Source organism: Mesoplodon mirus (genome assembly GCF_964341445.2).
Source record: "Mesoplodon mirus genome assembly, chromosome: 12".
In the NCBI taxonomy this organism is placed as follows: Eukaryota; Metazoa; Chordata; class Mammalia; order Artiodactyla; family Ziphiidae; genus Mesoplodon; species Mesoplodon mirus.
The window spans coordinates 105,301,928-105,319,378 of NC_138988.1; the positions used below are offsets into that span (position 1 = coordinate 105,301,928).

The 17,451-nt window shown below is 53.6% G+C and overlaps 1 protein-coding gene across 3 annotated transcripts in view; it reads left to right on the top strand.

Annotated features, from left to right (window-relative positions):
• GMDS (GDP-mannose 4,6-dehydratase) overlaps positions 1-17,451 on the top strand; it is a 499,050-nt gene that overhangs the window by 442,818 nt on the left and 38,781 nt on the right. The window contains exon 10 of one of the 3 annotated variants that reach the window (XM_082638228.1): positions 1,149-2,086. The exons of the other annotated variants lie outside the window; for them this stretch is intronic. Within the exon in view, the coding sequence (XP_082494354.1) occupies positions 1,149-1,190 (42 nt within the window). The 3' untranslated portion in view covers positions 1,191-2,086. Of the gene's footprint in view, positions 1-1,148; positions 2,087-17,451 lie in introns of those variants that run through there. 3 annotated transcript variants of the gene reach the window in all.

Here is a 17,451-nt window from a genome sequence, read left to right on the forward strand (position 1 = left end):
ACTTCCCCAAGGCACCTAAGGGGTGGAGACCGGGGTGCGTTGGTGGCCAAAGTCTCGGGTGAAGACAGACCCAATGCACAGAGATAAGCGAGGTGGACTGAATGTGTGAAAATTGCGAGGAATACCCCCAAACGTGCAGGCTGCGTATGGGGCGGGTTCAGTGCAAGCAGTGGCCGAATGGTTTTCTCCACTTACTTCCCAGCGAAGCTCTCCTTTTGGGATAAAGGTCAGCGCCGTCGTGGGTGTGCGAGCGTCCGTGTGTCCTTAGAGAAGTGGCCGGAGACCACGTGACAGTGAGGTCTGTGCTCAGGCAAGAGTGGCAGGCGTGCGCAGCTGGGGGCCGCCTGGCCTGCAGGGCTCAGGCCGGGGGCCCTGCAGTCTCCAGAAGGCTGCTCAGAAGCTAACTGTCTGCGAGGGCTCATCTCAGAGCAGCTGCGAGTGGCCTGGGGGCTCTGGACCTGCAGGGACCGGGCAGCCGCGCGCCTGGTCTGCACTTGGAGGCTGTGTCCCCCATGCCCACTTCAGCCTCGTGGAGAAGCACATGGAAGCTGGTTCTCCCCAGGGGAAAAATGCTCGAATACATCATTTTTTTAATGTAATTTTAGGGAAGCATCGATCCTTTCCAGTCTTCACGCTGAGAAAGTCAAACTGAACGGCCCAGTCTGCCCTTTCCTCTCTGGTCCCAAGTTTTCGCTTGGCTCCAGTATTCTTTATAGGGTTTTATTTTCTAAATGCCCATTTTGAGTGATTAGAACTTTATACGAACTGATGATGTGTAGCCGTCCCCTCACGCATCTGTAGCTAAGCCCCCCACAAATTCAGTGGGCGCTTTGGAAAAGCGAGACGGCTTTCCCTACCCCACAGACCATGGGGAGCTCTCACCCTCCAGGGGGGAGATTCATAGGACCCACACACCGAACTTGGCAATTTCAAAAGATCGTTTACCAATTAAAGTTAAATTGACAGTGGAAGTTTGAAAGTCAAGATTCTGTGCCCAGATAGCCTTGGCCTTCCGACCCATCTTCAAGAAGCTCTGGGTCAACGTGGGCCATGTCTATGCAGTCGTATGTTTTTGATGCTTTGTGGTGGATGCTCAGTTCTCTGGTGGCTGAAGGTCTGTGGGACCACGACCCATTGATTCCGTGCAGGGTACGGAGCACGTGGCCACTGAGTGTCTGATGACTGAGTGAGGGAACCCCACAGATAGATGCGGAGGAGGAACTCAGGCATCAGCTCGCCGCTTCAGGGACTGGATCAGTCAGCTTGATGGATTGCCTCTCCCGGGTGGTGATGTGTCTGCTGTGGTCTCAGCCGTGACGTGGATCAGCTTGTCAGGTCTGTGCACGCACATGTCTCTCCCTGTGTTGCGGGAGGGGCGGGGTATCAGCACGGTTTAGAGACAAAGTCGACTTGAAGGCGAGGAAGTGAGAGCCCGGCCACCACAGGGACGTGTTGACAGGTGGTGAGTCCTGGGATACCTGCCGCTGAGCACGGGCTCAGACTCTGGGGACTCAGGCAACGTGAAAATGATCTTTTAAGATCGGAAGTCATTTACCTTGTGAGCTTGTATGGGTTTTAGGTTATCGTTTTATATACGCAGGTAAGTTTACTGACTATTTCCAGGGGTAATTCCACGGGGGAGCCAGAAGCTGTTGTGTGATGTGCCATCTCACTCTGGAGGGCCTGGCCCCCGTCGAGCTGGGCAGGTTTCAGCGAAAGACCACTTCCGCTGAGAGGAGCGACTCTTTCCTTCCCCCCAGACTGCAAACCCTCCGTCCCAGCTCTAAAGCCTGGTTGCAACACAGATTCCTGATCAGTCCCTCCTTCTCCTTTTTCCTCTGATGGAAGCAGCAGTGCAAGCCTCTGCGAGGGCAGCTTATGGCGGCAGGGGAAGGGGGGGGTCAGAGGACACAGACCTGACCATCCGCTGCAGGGCTCAGCCTGTGAGCCGCGTACGGGCCGCCCAGGGGTCGCGGTGGTCCTGCTGGAGCGCGTCGCCCACCCTGTCACCTGTCCTTTCCGGGCGGGGCTGGCCCACGTTGTACTTACCTTGTAGACAAGTCTTTCTGAGCAGACCTGCTGGTCCTCCCAGCTGTGAGATGCAGCCCAGGAGGAGGTAAGTGCCGTGGCCTCTTGCTCTCTCGGGTACCCGGGCTCTTCCCTGGGCTCCAGGGATGTTCTCAAGGCCCCACGGGCCCACCTGGCCGCCCGGTCCTTCTTCAGCATGCCCTCGGGATTCTTAGAGTCGTTACTAGATTTAACTGAACAGGAGTATATTCTAGCGGAGTTTACAGCAGGCATAGTTTGAGGGAAAACCAAGCCTGCTTTTCCCACAGTCGGAGCCCCGTTATCACCTTATCTGATGCCATGGGGCTTCCTCCCATGGAGAACGGTCTTTACACCCAAACTGCCTCGCTGTTAGGGTCACACTTCACTTCAGCTCTGCCCAGCCTGCGCCCTGTCGCTGTGTGGACCACAGGGGTCCCCGCTGCAGGCCCCCTCCTCAGACTCCCCCTCTTTACCTGCCTTTCCTTCTCTGAGCAGCCTGGACGCTCGCTGGGGACACCTGGCATCTGCAGCTACAGGCTTCCTGGCCTGGAGGCTTACAAGGTGCCACCTCTGTCCCCATGTGTCCAGGCCTGGTGGGCCAGTGGCTCATGGCCGTGGCCTCCAGGCCTGACGGGTGAGCACCGGGCCTTCCCCCTCGGGGCTTCTGGACAGTTCCTCACTGCCATTAAAAGCGGATGAGAATGGATTTGTTTATTCTCACTTCAGTTGCTTATACATTTCCTGACTCCAGGAAATGTGTAAGAAGTGTACTTACCTGTGTGCGTAGGGAGGGTGCGGCCTGTCTTAGGATGTCCTCAGTGCAGTAACGGATCTTCCTCCCAGAAAGCATGTTTTAAGTGATACGGGGGACCAGCCCCGACCAACCAAAGCCTGTTTTCCCAGTAACACGTCTAAAATGCAAATCAAAATACTTTAGCCACACCTCGTGACTGCAGGTAGAGTTGTTTCTCGGTGGAGGTGCACGTTCTGAGTCCCAGATCCGGGCGCTTCGAGCGGGCAGTGGGGAAGGACAGAGGCGGCCGTGTGTGGCCGGCGTGCGGGGCCTCCTGTGAGGCCAGGAAGAGAGGCCCCGGGAAGCCGTCCGCGCCTGACTCCTCTCGGCTACGTGTCCTCAAGCATCTTCCCCCGCTTCTGAGACCCAGGATCCTTGACGCAGCAGGTGGGCAGGAAGACAGGTGCTTTTTCAGATCACAGTCTGTTCAGCCCGCGTTTTGGCCTCGAAACCTTATGACTGGGCTTTGCTTTCTTCAAGTCACGTAAAAGCATGGCTAGCAGAGATGTGGTTCTGGTGGCACGTGGGGCTGTGCTTATAATTCCTCCTCTTCCCAGCCAGTAATAATATTGAAATTTTGGGTAAACAGCATTTGAGAGGGACTGAAACTTGAGATCCACTTAACTGCTAAAATACTACTCTCTTATCCACAAACCACCAGTTATAAACGTTTCCATGCCCAGTTCAGTTGACAGCAAGAGACTTTGGAAGGTTATGAGCCAGGAACTAGTAAGAGATGCCAAATGCCTTCTCGCCCTCCCTGAGCTACGGACCTGAGTGTTTGCCTCTAACGTTACGTTCTCAGGGTTCAGAGACTGTAGACCCTAGTGTCCAGTCATGCAGAATAATTGTGCACAAAGCTTCAAGTGGACACAACGCAATGGAGCCGTTGAAGGCTGGCTTCATTCAGACCGTGGAATAACCAAGGAAAAAGTTTGAGCTGAAATGCTGAGTGAAAGAAGCAGTACTGAAAAATGTACAAGCAGGATGATCGCAGCCACACAGGTGAGAGAGCAGCGGGTGGAAGTCCCAGGCTCGTGCAGCCCAGAGGTTGACCTCGGCTGTGCTCTGACGGCCGGCCTGCAGGGGGGGCTTCCCCCAGTGTTCACTGACGGGCATTCTTCACCTGAAAGTGGGAAAAAAGGAGCATGATTGCCACAGACCTCACAGGAAAGAGGCCAGTGTTCCCACAGGGCCTCCAGTGAGAACGAGGGGTGGGAAGCCTGGGTGTCAGAGCTGAACTTGTCCCCTTGGCAGATGTGTCCCCTTGTTAGAGTCGAGAGCCGTGTCTGGTCTTGCGGTCGTGTCTGCCGAGTCCTGTCACCGTTGCAGATGAATGACAGGTGATCAGTGCGGTCGACGGGGCCTTAGGACGTCAGGCACAGCGACATCCAGAAACGCATCTCTTGTGTGGGATGACCGTGGGCTTAAACGCGTTTGTACCAGAAGCCTGTGTCAAAGGTGAAGAAAAGGAGAAGAGAACTGTGATACTCCGAGTCCTTAACGTGGACCTGAAAACCAAGTTCCGGAGCAGACCTGACCAACAGCACTGCCCGTGGGGAAGCCCCGGCGCTCGGCTGTCCGACAGAGTCAGGCCGGGCTCCTCTGGTGGACGGAATCTGGGCTTGTGTCGGTCACTGCTGAGAAACGGCTGTGACCACGTGGACCGTGACAGCTTTCTCCAGAATCTCCCCGGTCCCATGTGGGGTCCAGTTCCCGCGACGCCCAGAGAGCCGTGTCCAGGAAGAAGGGCCTGTCACGCCCCATCTCAGCATCTGGGCACCTGAGGTCTCGTAACATCACATCCCACAAAAACGCCAACTCCTATGTTGGGAATCAGCTTTTAGCCGCTTTGGAAGAACTGTTTCTCTTAGAATCGGAACACATTTTGCCGCAAATACAGTTACTTGTCATGCCCATCATCAGCAAGCAAAAATAACTCACTTTAAGGAATTTACTTTAAGCTTACAGAAAAGGAAGAAACATTTATAGAGAGATGGAAAGGAAGACATTTATTTATCAATAAATTTATTCGTTACTTATAATTAGTATTTATGTATAATTTTAAAATGAGAAGACTTCTGCCCAGCCCCTTAGCTTTGATGGCCTAATGTAAGAAAATAGAATGGAATAAATTACTCTATTCTTAGTTTTGTCATCACAAAGCACGTATGAGAAAATGACATAGGATTCAGTTCTCCTAAATTTGAATATTTATCCTTAAATGGCACCGGCCTGTCTTCCGGTTTGGAAGTCACCTCAGTGCCTGGGGACGCCGCAGCCAGCACTGCTGCTTGGGCCTGAGAGTCTGGAGGACGGGACTGCCCGCCCGTGTACGTCATCCTCCGTGGGATGAAAACACCGAGACAGTCAAAACGAAACGAGGGTCACCTGTGCTTTTGAACAACACACAATCTATGTGAATTGGGTGCGTTGGGTAATTCTAACCCGGAGCGTGGCATCGTTGGCCCTTTTGGGTAGAACAGTGGGCCCGCTGTCCAGGATGGGGAGAGGGGGGATTGGGGGGACGAGGAAGGGGACAGTGAGTGTGGGGAGGGGTGCCGCAGTTGCTGCACCGTCGGTCCCACGGAGCTTCCCAAAGCAGGCACCCCTGGGCCCCTCCCGCGTGTGCCCTACCTGTACAGGGCCGCGGCCAGTTTTCCTGGCGGTGTACTTGGCTGTTCTGACTTCTGGACAGGAGAAGGTGAGGCCGACCCCTCTCCTTGTCTCCTGTCACTGTGTCTCAGTCATTTTTTTTTTTTTTTTTTTTTTTTTTGCGGTACGCGGGCCTCTCTCTGTTGTGGCCTCTCCCGTTGCGGAGCACAGGCTCTGGAGGCGCAGGCTCAGCGGCCATGGCTCACGGGCCCAGCCGCTCCGCAGCATGTGGGATCCTCCCAGACCGGGGCACGAACCCGCGTCCCCTGCATCGGCAGGCGGACTCTCAACCACTGAGCCACCAGGGAAGCCCTCTCTGTCATCTTTAAAGTACAGAAATGGTCTCTGATTTCAGACAGGGCTGGGATGGAGTTTTGTGTCCGGGACACGTAGGTGCCTGGAGTCCAGTGACCTCAGGTGGACAGGAGGGGCTGCGGCGAGTTTCCCGCCAGCACCTCTGCCTGCCATGCCAACTGTTAGTCACACAGAGGGGCTCAAATCTGCAGAGCGCCGAACAGAGAGGCTGCTGTCCTGTGACGCTGCAGTTTTCCTCCTCGAATCCGTGTCCCTGATACTGAGTGTCTTTACCTCAGCCTTTCCTACAGCCACACATGAGAATCACAAATGTGCTGCAGGGCCCTTCCTGTGCAGCTTCTGACTCTGTTCAGCGGGCGTAGGAGCCAAACGATTGCAGATCCGCACCCCCCTCGGAGGCACAAACTAATAATTGGTAGTTTATGCCGCTTACTCCAGACTCCCCCCCCCAACGCCCCCCACCCCCCACCAGCCCTGGAGCTGTTGTTAGTGACACTGGGAGCTACGTTTGCTCTGAACATGAAATTCTTAGTTTTCAATTTTCTTCTGATGACTTTTCTGAATATATGAAAAGGAATTGAAAGGATTGCTGATGTTTTCCGGCAAACAGAGCAATTAAATTCAAAATAAAAATAAAAACTTTCAAGAGTAGTTGAGAATAAAAGAGAAGTTTTCTTACATAATGAAAGGAATGTCATATTCAGATAAATCAGCAGGAGCAGGAAGACGTTTCCTTAAAGAAATACTCTCTTTCCTGCACTTCTGTACGTGGTAAAACTTCTGCCACATGGTCAAATACAAAGTATTTCAAATTAAACGCTAGCTTCCCAAGGAGAGTCTTGAAGAGATGGACAAAATAGATAAACCAGGAGATCCAGTTTCGGGGGAAGTTTATACATTTGATGGCCTCCCTTGTAGAAAAGCATGCAGAAGGATCTAACTTGGGGCCGGTTTTCCATCAGCAGAGGACCCTGTGCTGAAGCTGCGTTGCCCCCAGTCTGTGCAGCAGACAGAATGGGGTCTCCTGAACACGTCCCTGTACCAGTCCTGGGACCTGTGGCGGCAAAGGCACTTTGAAGGTGATCAAGTTCAGGGTCGTGAGACAGGAGGTGCCCCTGGACGTCTGGGTGGCCCCCAACTATCATCACGAGGGACCTGAAGATGGAGGCGGTGGGTCCCCGCGATGTGAGGAAGGGCCAGCAGCCCGGGAACGCGGGCGGCTCCAGAAGCTGGAAACGGCGGGGACGCCGTCGGAGGCCTCCGGGAGCAGCCAGCCCCGCGCCCCGGAGCCCCGAGACCGCGCCCCGGAGCCCTGAGAGGGCCCTCGGGCTGCGTGGAGCCCGGCCTCGGGGGGGTTTGTTCTGCGGCCCCTCCAGCCCGCCTCCCGGCTCCAGCCCTTCCCGGAGACCCTCCCGGCTGACCCGGGCCCTCCCTGGGTCCTTTCACCCCATGCCTCTGGCGTCCTGTCCTTTCCCCTGCTCCCATTTCCTTTATTTTTCTTTCCATTCTTAAAACATAAACTCCCAGGCTCGTTTTTCCAGCCTGGTACACAGTCTCCTGTTCGTTTCTGCCCCGGCTGACTCCTCGATGGAGGTGTCCACCCTTCTCTCCCCAACACAGCCTGGGTGTGTGCTGTTTAGTTACACGTGGAGAGTAAGTTACAGTTGGTGGGGCCTGTGGAGCACATGGGATTAATGGTTTTAAAGGCCCTGCCGCTGAGCTGCACACGCGGTTTTGTGTGAAAATGGAGGTTGGGAGTCGTCACCCTCCGTGTCCGCAGCTGTGAGGGGTGTGTGCCCGCGATTCCCAGTGGCTCTTGGAATTTCCCTTTGGCCAGGTGACAAGACAGCTTTCACCATCCTGAGGAGTAACCTCTCCAGCTCTTCCTGAGGAAATAGGCACCCCTGCGGCGGAGGAAGCCGGGGCCCCTCCCCGCGTCCCCAGGCCGCGCCCACGTGTCCCGGGCCTGGAGTGCAGCCCCTGCCCTTCCCCCGCCGCGCGTGCGCGCTGGTGGCACCTCCTCGTCCATCTGGAGCCGTCCGCTGGCCTCAGAGCAGCAGTCCTGAGTCTGCTCACCTCCTGACCGTCAGGAGGTCAGTGATTTTGTGCACTTTTCTAATGAGCCAGGTCCCCAGAGAGAAAAGAAGCCACCACAAAATACTCAGCTCTTTCTGGAAACCGCAGAGAGCCTCTGCTGAACTTGCTTGCAGGGAGGGTCCCCTCGTGACGCACGCAAAGGCGGGGGGCATCTTGGGGAAGCGAGTTTGCACGGAGGCGATCTGAGTTCTGACTGCCCAGGGGTTGCCCACCCGCTCCAGGGACTGCACACGCGTGTCTGGTGCAGACCCTGCAGTGCCCGTACGTGCGTGCACGCGCATGCAGACGCAGAGCGGCAGGACGCAGTTTCCTAGGTCCAGGCGCCGGCCAGGGCTCTGAGGTCCCGGGAGGCTGCCGTGACTGGAGCCATGCCCGGAGCACCAGCCGGGGAGAGGGGGCTGGGCTCTGGTGCACTGGGCCCGGGAGAAGCCTCTCTCCTGCACCCTTTCCTTTTTCGAGCGTAAGAAAGATTCACACGTGGCCATGGAAGGTGTGACACGTGTGAACTGCCCCTGAAGCCGCCCTTGTCAGTGTGTTACTTTTTGGAGACGTGGGGTCGCAGTGTTTTCCCAGGTCACCTTGAGTCATCAGAAGTGGACATACGTGATAACTTGCGAGAGAAGAGCTCTCTGGTGAGCTTTCCTGTTTTCGTCTTCCTTGGCATCTCATCTGCCGCCCACTTACGGTCTAGACCAGGGGTCCTCAACCTTGCTGGCGCGTCAGAAGCACACAGAGGGCTTTGAACACCCAGACTCCTGGGCCTTGTCACCCCGCCGTGTGACGCACCGGCCCCGGCCTGGGGTCTCCACCCTCGGTTCTCTAACAGGCTCGTAGACGCTACTGCTGCTGTTCGTCTGGGGACCACACTTGGAGAACCACTGGCTGAGGACGCAGGGCTGCAGACATCCCGGTTGTGGCCTTGTTTTGTGTTTAGGAATAACGTCTAAGACGTCGGTTTTACGTTTTCTGTTTCATTCCTAGTTGAGTCTGACTGATAGGGTGACCAGCCATCCTAGTTGGTACAGAACTGAGGGGGTTCTCGTAATGCTGAAACGGGACATTCTGGGGAGACTGGGGGGACCTAGCCGCCTCGGACATTGACTCGGCTTCCCAGACGCGTCCAGGGTGGCTCCGGTACGTCCTTCCACAGGAAGGGCTGGGCACGTGCTACCCTATGTTTCTGGGCCGCATGGGAGAAGCAGGGGCTCTTGGGACTTGAGTGATACCTGCCTGCAAAGCTCAGCCTCTTATTCTTCTGAAATAGGAAACGTAATTGAGACGTTCGTACTAAAAACATCCCACTGCTGGGCTGGGATTTTAGCAGTCTCTGCATCAACACATCTGTGATTTAGGGGAGAATATTATTGATGTGAGGTCCCAAAGGGAGTTATGTTCTGTTCTATTTCAAAGCCTTCGTGGGTTCAGCGTTTTTGCAGGAGGCGCAGAGATCCGTTGGTGTCGGAGGTAACTCCCTGTAGAAGTTGTAGCCCGTAGCAGAAGCGAGGCTGCCACACAGCGGCCCACCTTCCTGCTCTTCTCCCACGGACTGGTGGTGTCTGGAGGCTTCGTGGTCACTACCACTGTCCTTCACAGTGAGTGACCAACCCCTCACTTTTACCTTCAGGAAAGTTTGGGGTTTTTAAAATACATTTATTTAGTTATTTATTTGTTTATGGCTGCATTGGGTCTTCATTGCTACGCGCGGGCTTTCTCTAGTTGCGGCGAGCGGGGGCTACTCTTTGTTGCGGTGCGTGGGCTTCTCATTGCGGTGGCTTCTTGTTATGGAGCATGGGCTCTAGGCGCGCGGGCTTCAGTAGTTGTGGCACGTGGGCTCAGCAGTTGTGGCTCGCGGGCTCTAGAGCACAGGCTCAGTAGTTGTGGCACGTGGGCTCAGTAGTTGTGGCGCGCCGGCTCTAGAGCGCAGGCTCAGTAGTTGTGGCACATGGGCTTAGTTGCTCCACGGCATGTGGGATCTTCTCAGACCAGGGCTCGAACCCGTGTCCCCTGCATTGGCAGGTGGATTCTTAACCACTGTGCCACGAGGGAAGTCCAGTTTGGGGTTTTTTAATTTATTCATAGAAAGAAGTGTGAATCTTTCTATGGACAGAAGTAACAAGGGAACCAAAAGAAGTGGTGCCCCGGAGTGGATCCTCCCTGCAAGGTGGTTAAAGGGGCGTCCTCTAATCCAGCAGCTTCGACACTTGTGCTCACCAAGCAGAGCTTGTGTGTCTTTAACACACTCAAACTAAGTGGGAGTCTACAGAGGCAGTAGATGTTTTTCATTTGAACGGATGTATGTTCTAATTTAAAAGCTGGTTTACTGCCACAGTAAATACTCTTCAGGCTTTTTCTGAGTATGTGTAACATCTGTGGCATAGTTGCTCACTCACTGGGTTGTGGGCGGATGAGACCTTTCACCCTGCCCACGCTCACTGACCCTGTCTCCACTGCTGTCCATCTCTACACCTGGCTCCCTCCCTCGGCCCCCTGGGGACACCTGTGTGTTGACACACCCATGCACACATACACAGGGCTGACGTGCCAGCAGGAAAACACATAATGTAGTAAGATGGATTTATTTCAAACAAGCATGTCAGGTAGAAATAACAAAACCCGACACCACCGTTTACCAGCTGTGTGACCTTGGATGTGCTACTGATGTCTCTGAGCCTCAGTTTCCTCACAGTGCAGACTGTGAGGCCGCCCTCTTAGTGTGGTTGGGTCAGTGTAGCAATGGCAGGCAGCAGGTACCAGTAACTGACAGTGCACTAACTAAGTAGTTTTAACATGCATTTTGTAAAACTTTAACAACTCTAATATTGAGATCCAGATGACTGTATGTGACCCTAAAGAACATTAAATCTGAGTCTTTCAGTTTTATTTAAATTCAATTTTTTGTTAAAATTTTAATTTTAACAATCTTAAAATGATTTTTTAACATTTAAAACGTAAATTGAACATTTAAAACACTATGTCATAGTTTAATGGGCAGGTTTTTTCTTTCTCGGGGATGTAATGGTGCCCCTTACAGCCAGCGACCCCTTAGAATCAGTGAAACAGGGTAATTGTTGTCATTCTGCATTGTCAGGCCATCATGCACACTTACTTGTTTTCATGATCCCGTCCTTGTTCCCGGACATTTCTGGTGGCCCGTGGCCTTCTTGTTAGTACATGTGGGAGATCAGTGAGCAGAGCACAGGCTTGGGCTTCAGACGAGCTGGCTTTCAGCATCCCCCCCCCCCCGCCCCCGTGTCGCTAACCAGCTACATTGCCTCGGGCAAGTCTCGTTTTTTTTATACTTAAAAGGGGAACCATAGTATTCACTATGTAAAGTTGTTACAAAGATTAAAATGAGACCGTGGACATAAACACAGCCCACCTGTGGGGCATGTAGTACCTGCTCCGTTAATGATGAGCGGGAAGCCGACCGTGGCTGTGCTTGCTGCTGTCAGAACTTTATCCACCGCAGTTTTACGGGATTTTCTCTGAAGCGGTCAGAAGCCATCCAGAGCCACCCTTGTCCAGCTGATGGCCATGCCAAGTGGTAATAAAACTAGGCACGGGGGGTGCCCACATCCGGACCAGATGGAGCAACAGGGACCAGACTTTCCCTCCTGTCCAGAACAAGCAAAACAAAAACACAAAACATGGGAAAATGGTTCTCGGGGCACCGGACGTCAGGCAGCAAGGACACTACCCCGAGGAACGGGAAACAAGTGAAGTGAGCCCCTTACGTGCCCGGCTCACTGCCCTGCGAGGGCTTCCAAGACACAGCAAGGGGACAGGGTCGGTAGAAGCCGGCAGACTCCCTGGGTCTCGAGGACAGAGAGAAGAACTCAGGGAGGCCGGCCGGCAGGAGGACTCAGGACAGAGCTGCTCAGACGGCCCCCGGCGTGTGCAGGGGAGAACTGACCAGCACACGCGTGTGAGGAAACGACCCGAGGCTGGGAAGAACCACCCAAAAGGGTTGGCGCACCAGACGTTCACACGGGGCCGGGCACAGAGCCTGCCGCCTCCAGCCGGGCTGGAGGAGGGCACCGTCCACAGACGTAGGCTGGAGTGTCCGAGGATCTTGCCTCTGTAGTGGGGATTTACTGGCCCTGCCGTGGGCGCTGCTCCAGACCTGCCTAACAGATCTTAAAAGGAAGATCCAAAAGGACCACCCTGTTTCCAGGTAAGTTAACTGTGTCCCAGAATAAAGTTCAGGAGTATTTGTAACAATGCAGAAATATTAACCGCCTCAGCAAGGTGAATTTCACAATGGATGGAATCCAACCAAAAATCACCAAGTTTGCAAAGAAGCAGGAAAATATGTCCTATAATGAAGAGGAAAAGAATCTATCAACACCAGCCTAGAACTGACCCAGATGTTGAAATTAGTGGCAGGGAGCATTAAGCCCATTTTTAGAACACTGCTCCATATGTTAAAAAAGTTAGAGGGAAGATACGAAGAAGACGGTTGGACTCGTAGAGATGAAATCTGCCGTGTCCAACACAAAAATTACATCCGATGGAATAAAGGGTCGACTGCACTGCGAAGGAAGAGCTCAGTGCCCCTGGAGACCATGTGAGACGAGACACAAAAGAAGAATTTTCCAGGAAATGAACAGAGTGTCAGTTCTGTGCGACAACTTCAGGTCCCCAAACGTACACGTAATCGGGGACCCGGCAAAGAGGGGAGAACAGAAGAGGTGCGTGAAGAGATGATGGATAAAATTTTTCCAAATTTCATGAAAACTATAAACACACAGATCCAAAAAGCTCAGCAAACCCCAAGCGCAAGAAACAGGGAGAAAACATCACAGGGGGGCCTCATAATCAAATAGCACAAACCAGGGACAAGGAGAACGTGTTATAGGCATTGTGACACACATGGGACAGAGATAAGGATGCAGGTCTTTGTACTTGTGAATTATGAGCCTTAGAAAGTTGTTAAAGCAAAGCACGTAAATTGGGTTCCCTGACCTGCCCTGTAGACATTCCAGGAATATTTTGAACCAAGGCCTGCATAAGCAACAGGAGGCTTCAAGGTGATTCCTTTAGAAGAAGCTTTTGTATATGTAAATGTGCAACTGTTTCACTTTGCTTAACAAAAGCCGTCTCCTTTCTGGTCTTGTTCTGTTCATTCCTGCCCATTTTCCCTCTGCTCTCTGTGCAGTTTGAAGCCTTGAGTATTCATTCATTAGGCCAGGTAAGGTCCACCTGACTTAAGGAGATCCTGGCTCTAATTTAACTATATTCGTTTTTCAGAAGGTATTTAGGAAGCCCCTAGTGGCAGGACACTGGAGCGTACAGATCCCGTGTTCCGGTAGCTTGTAGGCAGTGGAAAGGCACAAGGGACAGAAACCCCAGGAATGGAGTAGAAGAGGAAAAGGAAGGAGATTTGCATGGCGGCGGTGCAGGGCTGGATGCGGGACTTACAAGTTCACCTGCCCGGGTTGCCAGAAACATGTTTACTCCCAATACCCAGTGTCCATATCACAAGACGCTAACGTCTCTGATTCAGAGTGGTGGGTGTAGTTGTTCAGTCCTGCTTCCCTTCCGTTCCACGCCAGCTGTGACTCGGGGCACGTCCCTGACTGCTCCACTGCCGGATGGTGTTAGTCAAGAGACAGTTCATTCAGACGGTAGAAACCACTTTCTCATCACCAGTGAAAGCTTTCAAGAGCTCATCACAGAGTCGTGTCAGAGGCCTGCACTGAGGTGATTACGGGCTCTCGCTCATGTGTGCAAAGGCTGGGCGTAGGGCACAACCCCGTGAGAGGCACACCTGCCTGTGTTTGCAGCCAGCCCAGCCCAGGTGACACGCGGGCCCACGCCAGCCTTTCCTCCTGGGTGTCCTCAGTGGTTCCAGACACGTATCTGGCGTGAGCTGTTCAGCCTGTGACGGCCCCTGGCGCTGACGAGAGAGCCTCATTTCTCCATGCAGCCCTCAGAGCAAGAAAGTCATCTAACCGCAGCAACCGTGAAAATACGGGTTCTCCAGCGCTGGCTGTAGGTGATCTCCAGGGCAAGTGACAGTTTGTCAAAGTCCTATCATGACGTCCTGTCATGTGTGTATGTCGAGAGCTGAGTTGTTTTTTTTTAAATAAATTCATGTTCCTTGGGTGGATACCCGAAGTTGGAAGAAACACTACCCCCCAAATCTGTGTACACCTCCGAAATGAGGTGTAGTACAGCTGACACGTGGTGGGTGTCAACAAACGTGGTGGTTGTCTGTGCTGAAGCCTCTCATTCTCTCGCACCCACTTCTCCTGCATCAACAAAGGCTGTTCAGTCTCCTTTCCATGGACGTGTGCACCCAGGATCCAACCCCGCCATCTTCTCCCGCCGAGCCGCGAGCTTTCTGCCGGGACCCCTGCAGCATCCTCAGGCACACCACCCCTGCCCTCCGGCTCAGTCTCAGGACAACAGCCTGAGCGACACTTGATACGAAGCGAGGTCATGTGACTGCTCCCTTGAGCCCTCCCTGGGGCTCCACCTGCTCAGACGGGAACCCCAAGTCCGCCCATAGCCCCTAAGGCTCCCCGTGATCCGCCCTCCCCCGCCTCACTGAGCTAGGCCCCTGGCCCTCCCAGCCCTTCACCTCCTGACCCTTCAGGCTCCCCAGGGACACACAGACCAGGCCACCAGGGAGCTGGAGAGCAGGACTGGCTCCCTCCCGCCCTCGGTCCCCGTGTCCGTGTCGCTCTGTCCCAGGAACCTCGACTAAGCAGCAGCCCACACTGCGGCCCCGTCCACTGCCTCTCTCCCAAGCGCCTGGCCAGCACCTGACCCAGTTGCCCCCAGACTGCCTGGCGAACGGATGAGTTGATTCCAGCCCCTGCTCACCATGGAGGGACAGGCCTGCAGCGCAATGCAAGGAGGTGTGGGCTGAAATTCAGAACACCTGGGGCCTGAATTCTGGTCATGACCTTGATACTCACCGCCTGTCTGACCTTGGGCAAGGTCCAGACCTGGAGCCCGGGCCCTGTCCCCTTTCCTGCAGGGTGGGCACCTGGGCCATTCCAGCCCTGACACCCAGTCATCCTGAGAAGCGAGAGACTGTGTCTGCCTGTTCCTGCTGTCCCCAGCAGAGCAGGCCTGGGGGCGAGGCTTGAGCACGTGATTCTCCATGGTGGGAGGGACTGTGTCCTCAAGCAGGCGGGGAGGGTGCTGGTGAGGTGAGGGCTTTCCACGCAGCCTTTTCCTCTCGTCTGGGAAGTAATCATAGTTGTGATTTTGCCTGAAACTGGGGACTAAATGGACTAAACCCCATAAACTTCCATTTCTACCCTTGATCCCAAACATTTTTCTCTTTCTTTACTTAAAATAGATATTCACTGGGATAGATGAAATGAAGTTTTGCAGTGTTTCAACAGATGGCGCTGCTGGTAGCTATTATCTGACTATAAAAAAATAAATTTCAGCTTTACTAACTTTAAAAAAACCTCATTAAAAAAACTGGCTTGCATCCTGGGATGATCCATTAATGTGTTTGGTCCTTACCTTACTGATTCCTCAGATGGTGAGTGGTTTTAACCCTTCTGGATAGTGAAGCCAGCCCTGAAATGCAGAGGAGCCCAGCCCCAAGGTTGACTCCGATCATACCTCCCAGCGTTCACCCAGTGCTGCCTTAGAAAACACGACAAAGTGCTTTACTCAGAGGGAGAGAGAAGACCATTCGCAGATAAGTGCAGTCCATTTTGGCTCTTGACATAAATACAAATGAATCAGGACCTATCTACCTAGATGCTTTGAAGAGATGCAAATATTGTCTGCAATGACCACACTCACAGAGAAGAATACAGTGATTATTCAGAGAGGCTGGAGAAAGGTGCGCGTCTACTAGAGCCTAAGGAGAAAACGTCTTGCAGAGAACCAAGGCCCAGGCTCCCCAGCTTCCTCCCCTGGACCGACGTTTCCATCTGGCCTTCAAGCAGGAACACTTTCATTCTGCAGCCATGCACTGGCCTCTGGGTGTGGCTTCCCTGCCTGCACACAGCAGCATAGATTACAAATATTTGGCAGGATTCCTCCTTCTCTGGGAACCAGACAAGTCATAACACCCACCAAACGCTCCACGCCGCTGTGCAGGGAAGAACGGCGTCGTCTTGGGTTTCAGAGCGCGGGGCTGAGGGCGCTGGGCTCTGCTCACCACCTCGAGCCGTGGCCCCAGTCAGAACAGGCTCGGGATTAGAGTGACAGGCCCCCATTCTGCCACCAGGCCCCCTCCCCCCGCCACTGACCAGCCCACCATCATCAAGAACCAGCCCAATGCCCAGGGTGCAGCCAGCACTGTGTCTCAGAGCCTGACTCTGCCCTCTGCCTTATGGCTCCATCACCCAGAACGGGAAAGAGAAATTAGGCTTCGGGTGTGTACAGAAGAAGGCGTCGGCATGTGATGTTACAAAACACTATTAATTAGTAACCCCAAGAAATGTTGAGTGAAACAACCACAGTTTTTCTTCACCCTGAGCCTCAGGTCCCCACTTGTGTGCCCTCTGCTTCTCTCCACCTTCTTTGGTTGGTTCCTCCTGTTGGACGCGGGTGCCCAGCACCTGCCCCATTCCAGACACTGGGGAGAGTCCCACTGGCAGAGGACCGAGGCCCTGGGGAGGGAGCCTGTCTCCTGAGCATGGAAGCGCGAGCATCTGTGTGCTCTGTGAACATAAGGAGAGGGTAGGGATATAGCGTCACTGGCCTTTTAACTACTTTTTAAGATTAAATAGGTTTCTGGAGTTTTTTTTTTTTTTTTTACTTTATTACTAGTCACTTAGCAAACAAAGAACTGTACTATCTGTATACTGTTGACCCTTGAACAACACTGGGGCTAAGTGCGCCGAGCCCCTGTGCGGTCGGAAATCGAGCATAACTTAGAGTCCGTCCCCATCTTCGCGGTTCCTGTACCCACGGCTCTGCATCCGCGATTGAACCTCGGCGGGCCAGGGGTGCTCCTGTAGCGCCGTGGTCCTAGTTGAAAACAAGAGTAATAACGCTTGGCACTCCTGCATGCTATTTACAATCTCACTGCCTTTTGGCCGGGGGCGGGTAGGTAAGTAGTAAAAAGGGGGCAATCTCTGTCAGAAGGACTTGAAGGGGAAAAGCAGCACTTAAGCCTGAGGTCAGGTCAGCGTGGCTTGGGTGGCAGGCAGCATTAACACAGCTAGGACGGGGTTGTAATTCTAAGTGACAACTAAAGGGGGAGACATAACAGTTTGCTTGGGGGCAGGTACCACACTTGCCCTCCTCCCAGCTTTAATGAGGTGCACTTTATTAGAAGTAAAAATCACTCACTCTCAGTTCCAATTTGATGAGTTTTGGCGTCAGACATAGCTGTGTGCCCGTCACCAAGAGCGGTTCTGTCACCTGGGAGAGCTAGTTCTCTCCTGCCCCATTGCAGAGTACCTCTGCCACTTTTTTGGGACACTTTAGCCTTTTCTCTTTTGAATGTCATAGAAAGGGAGTCTTTCATTTGGAGTCTTGTGTTTGGCTTCTTTCACACGACAGCGGCCGAGATCCACCACGTTCTCCGTGTCTGTGGTCCGTGTGTCACTGGGTCG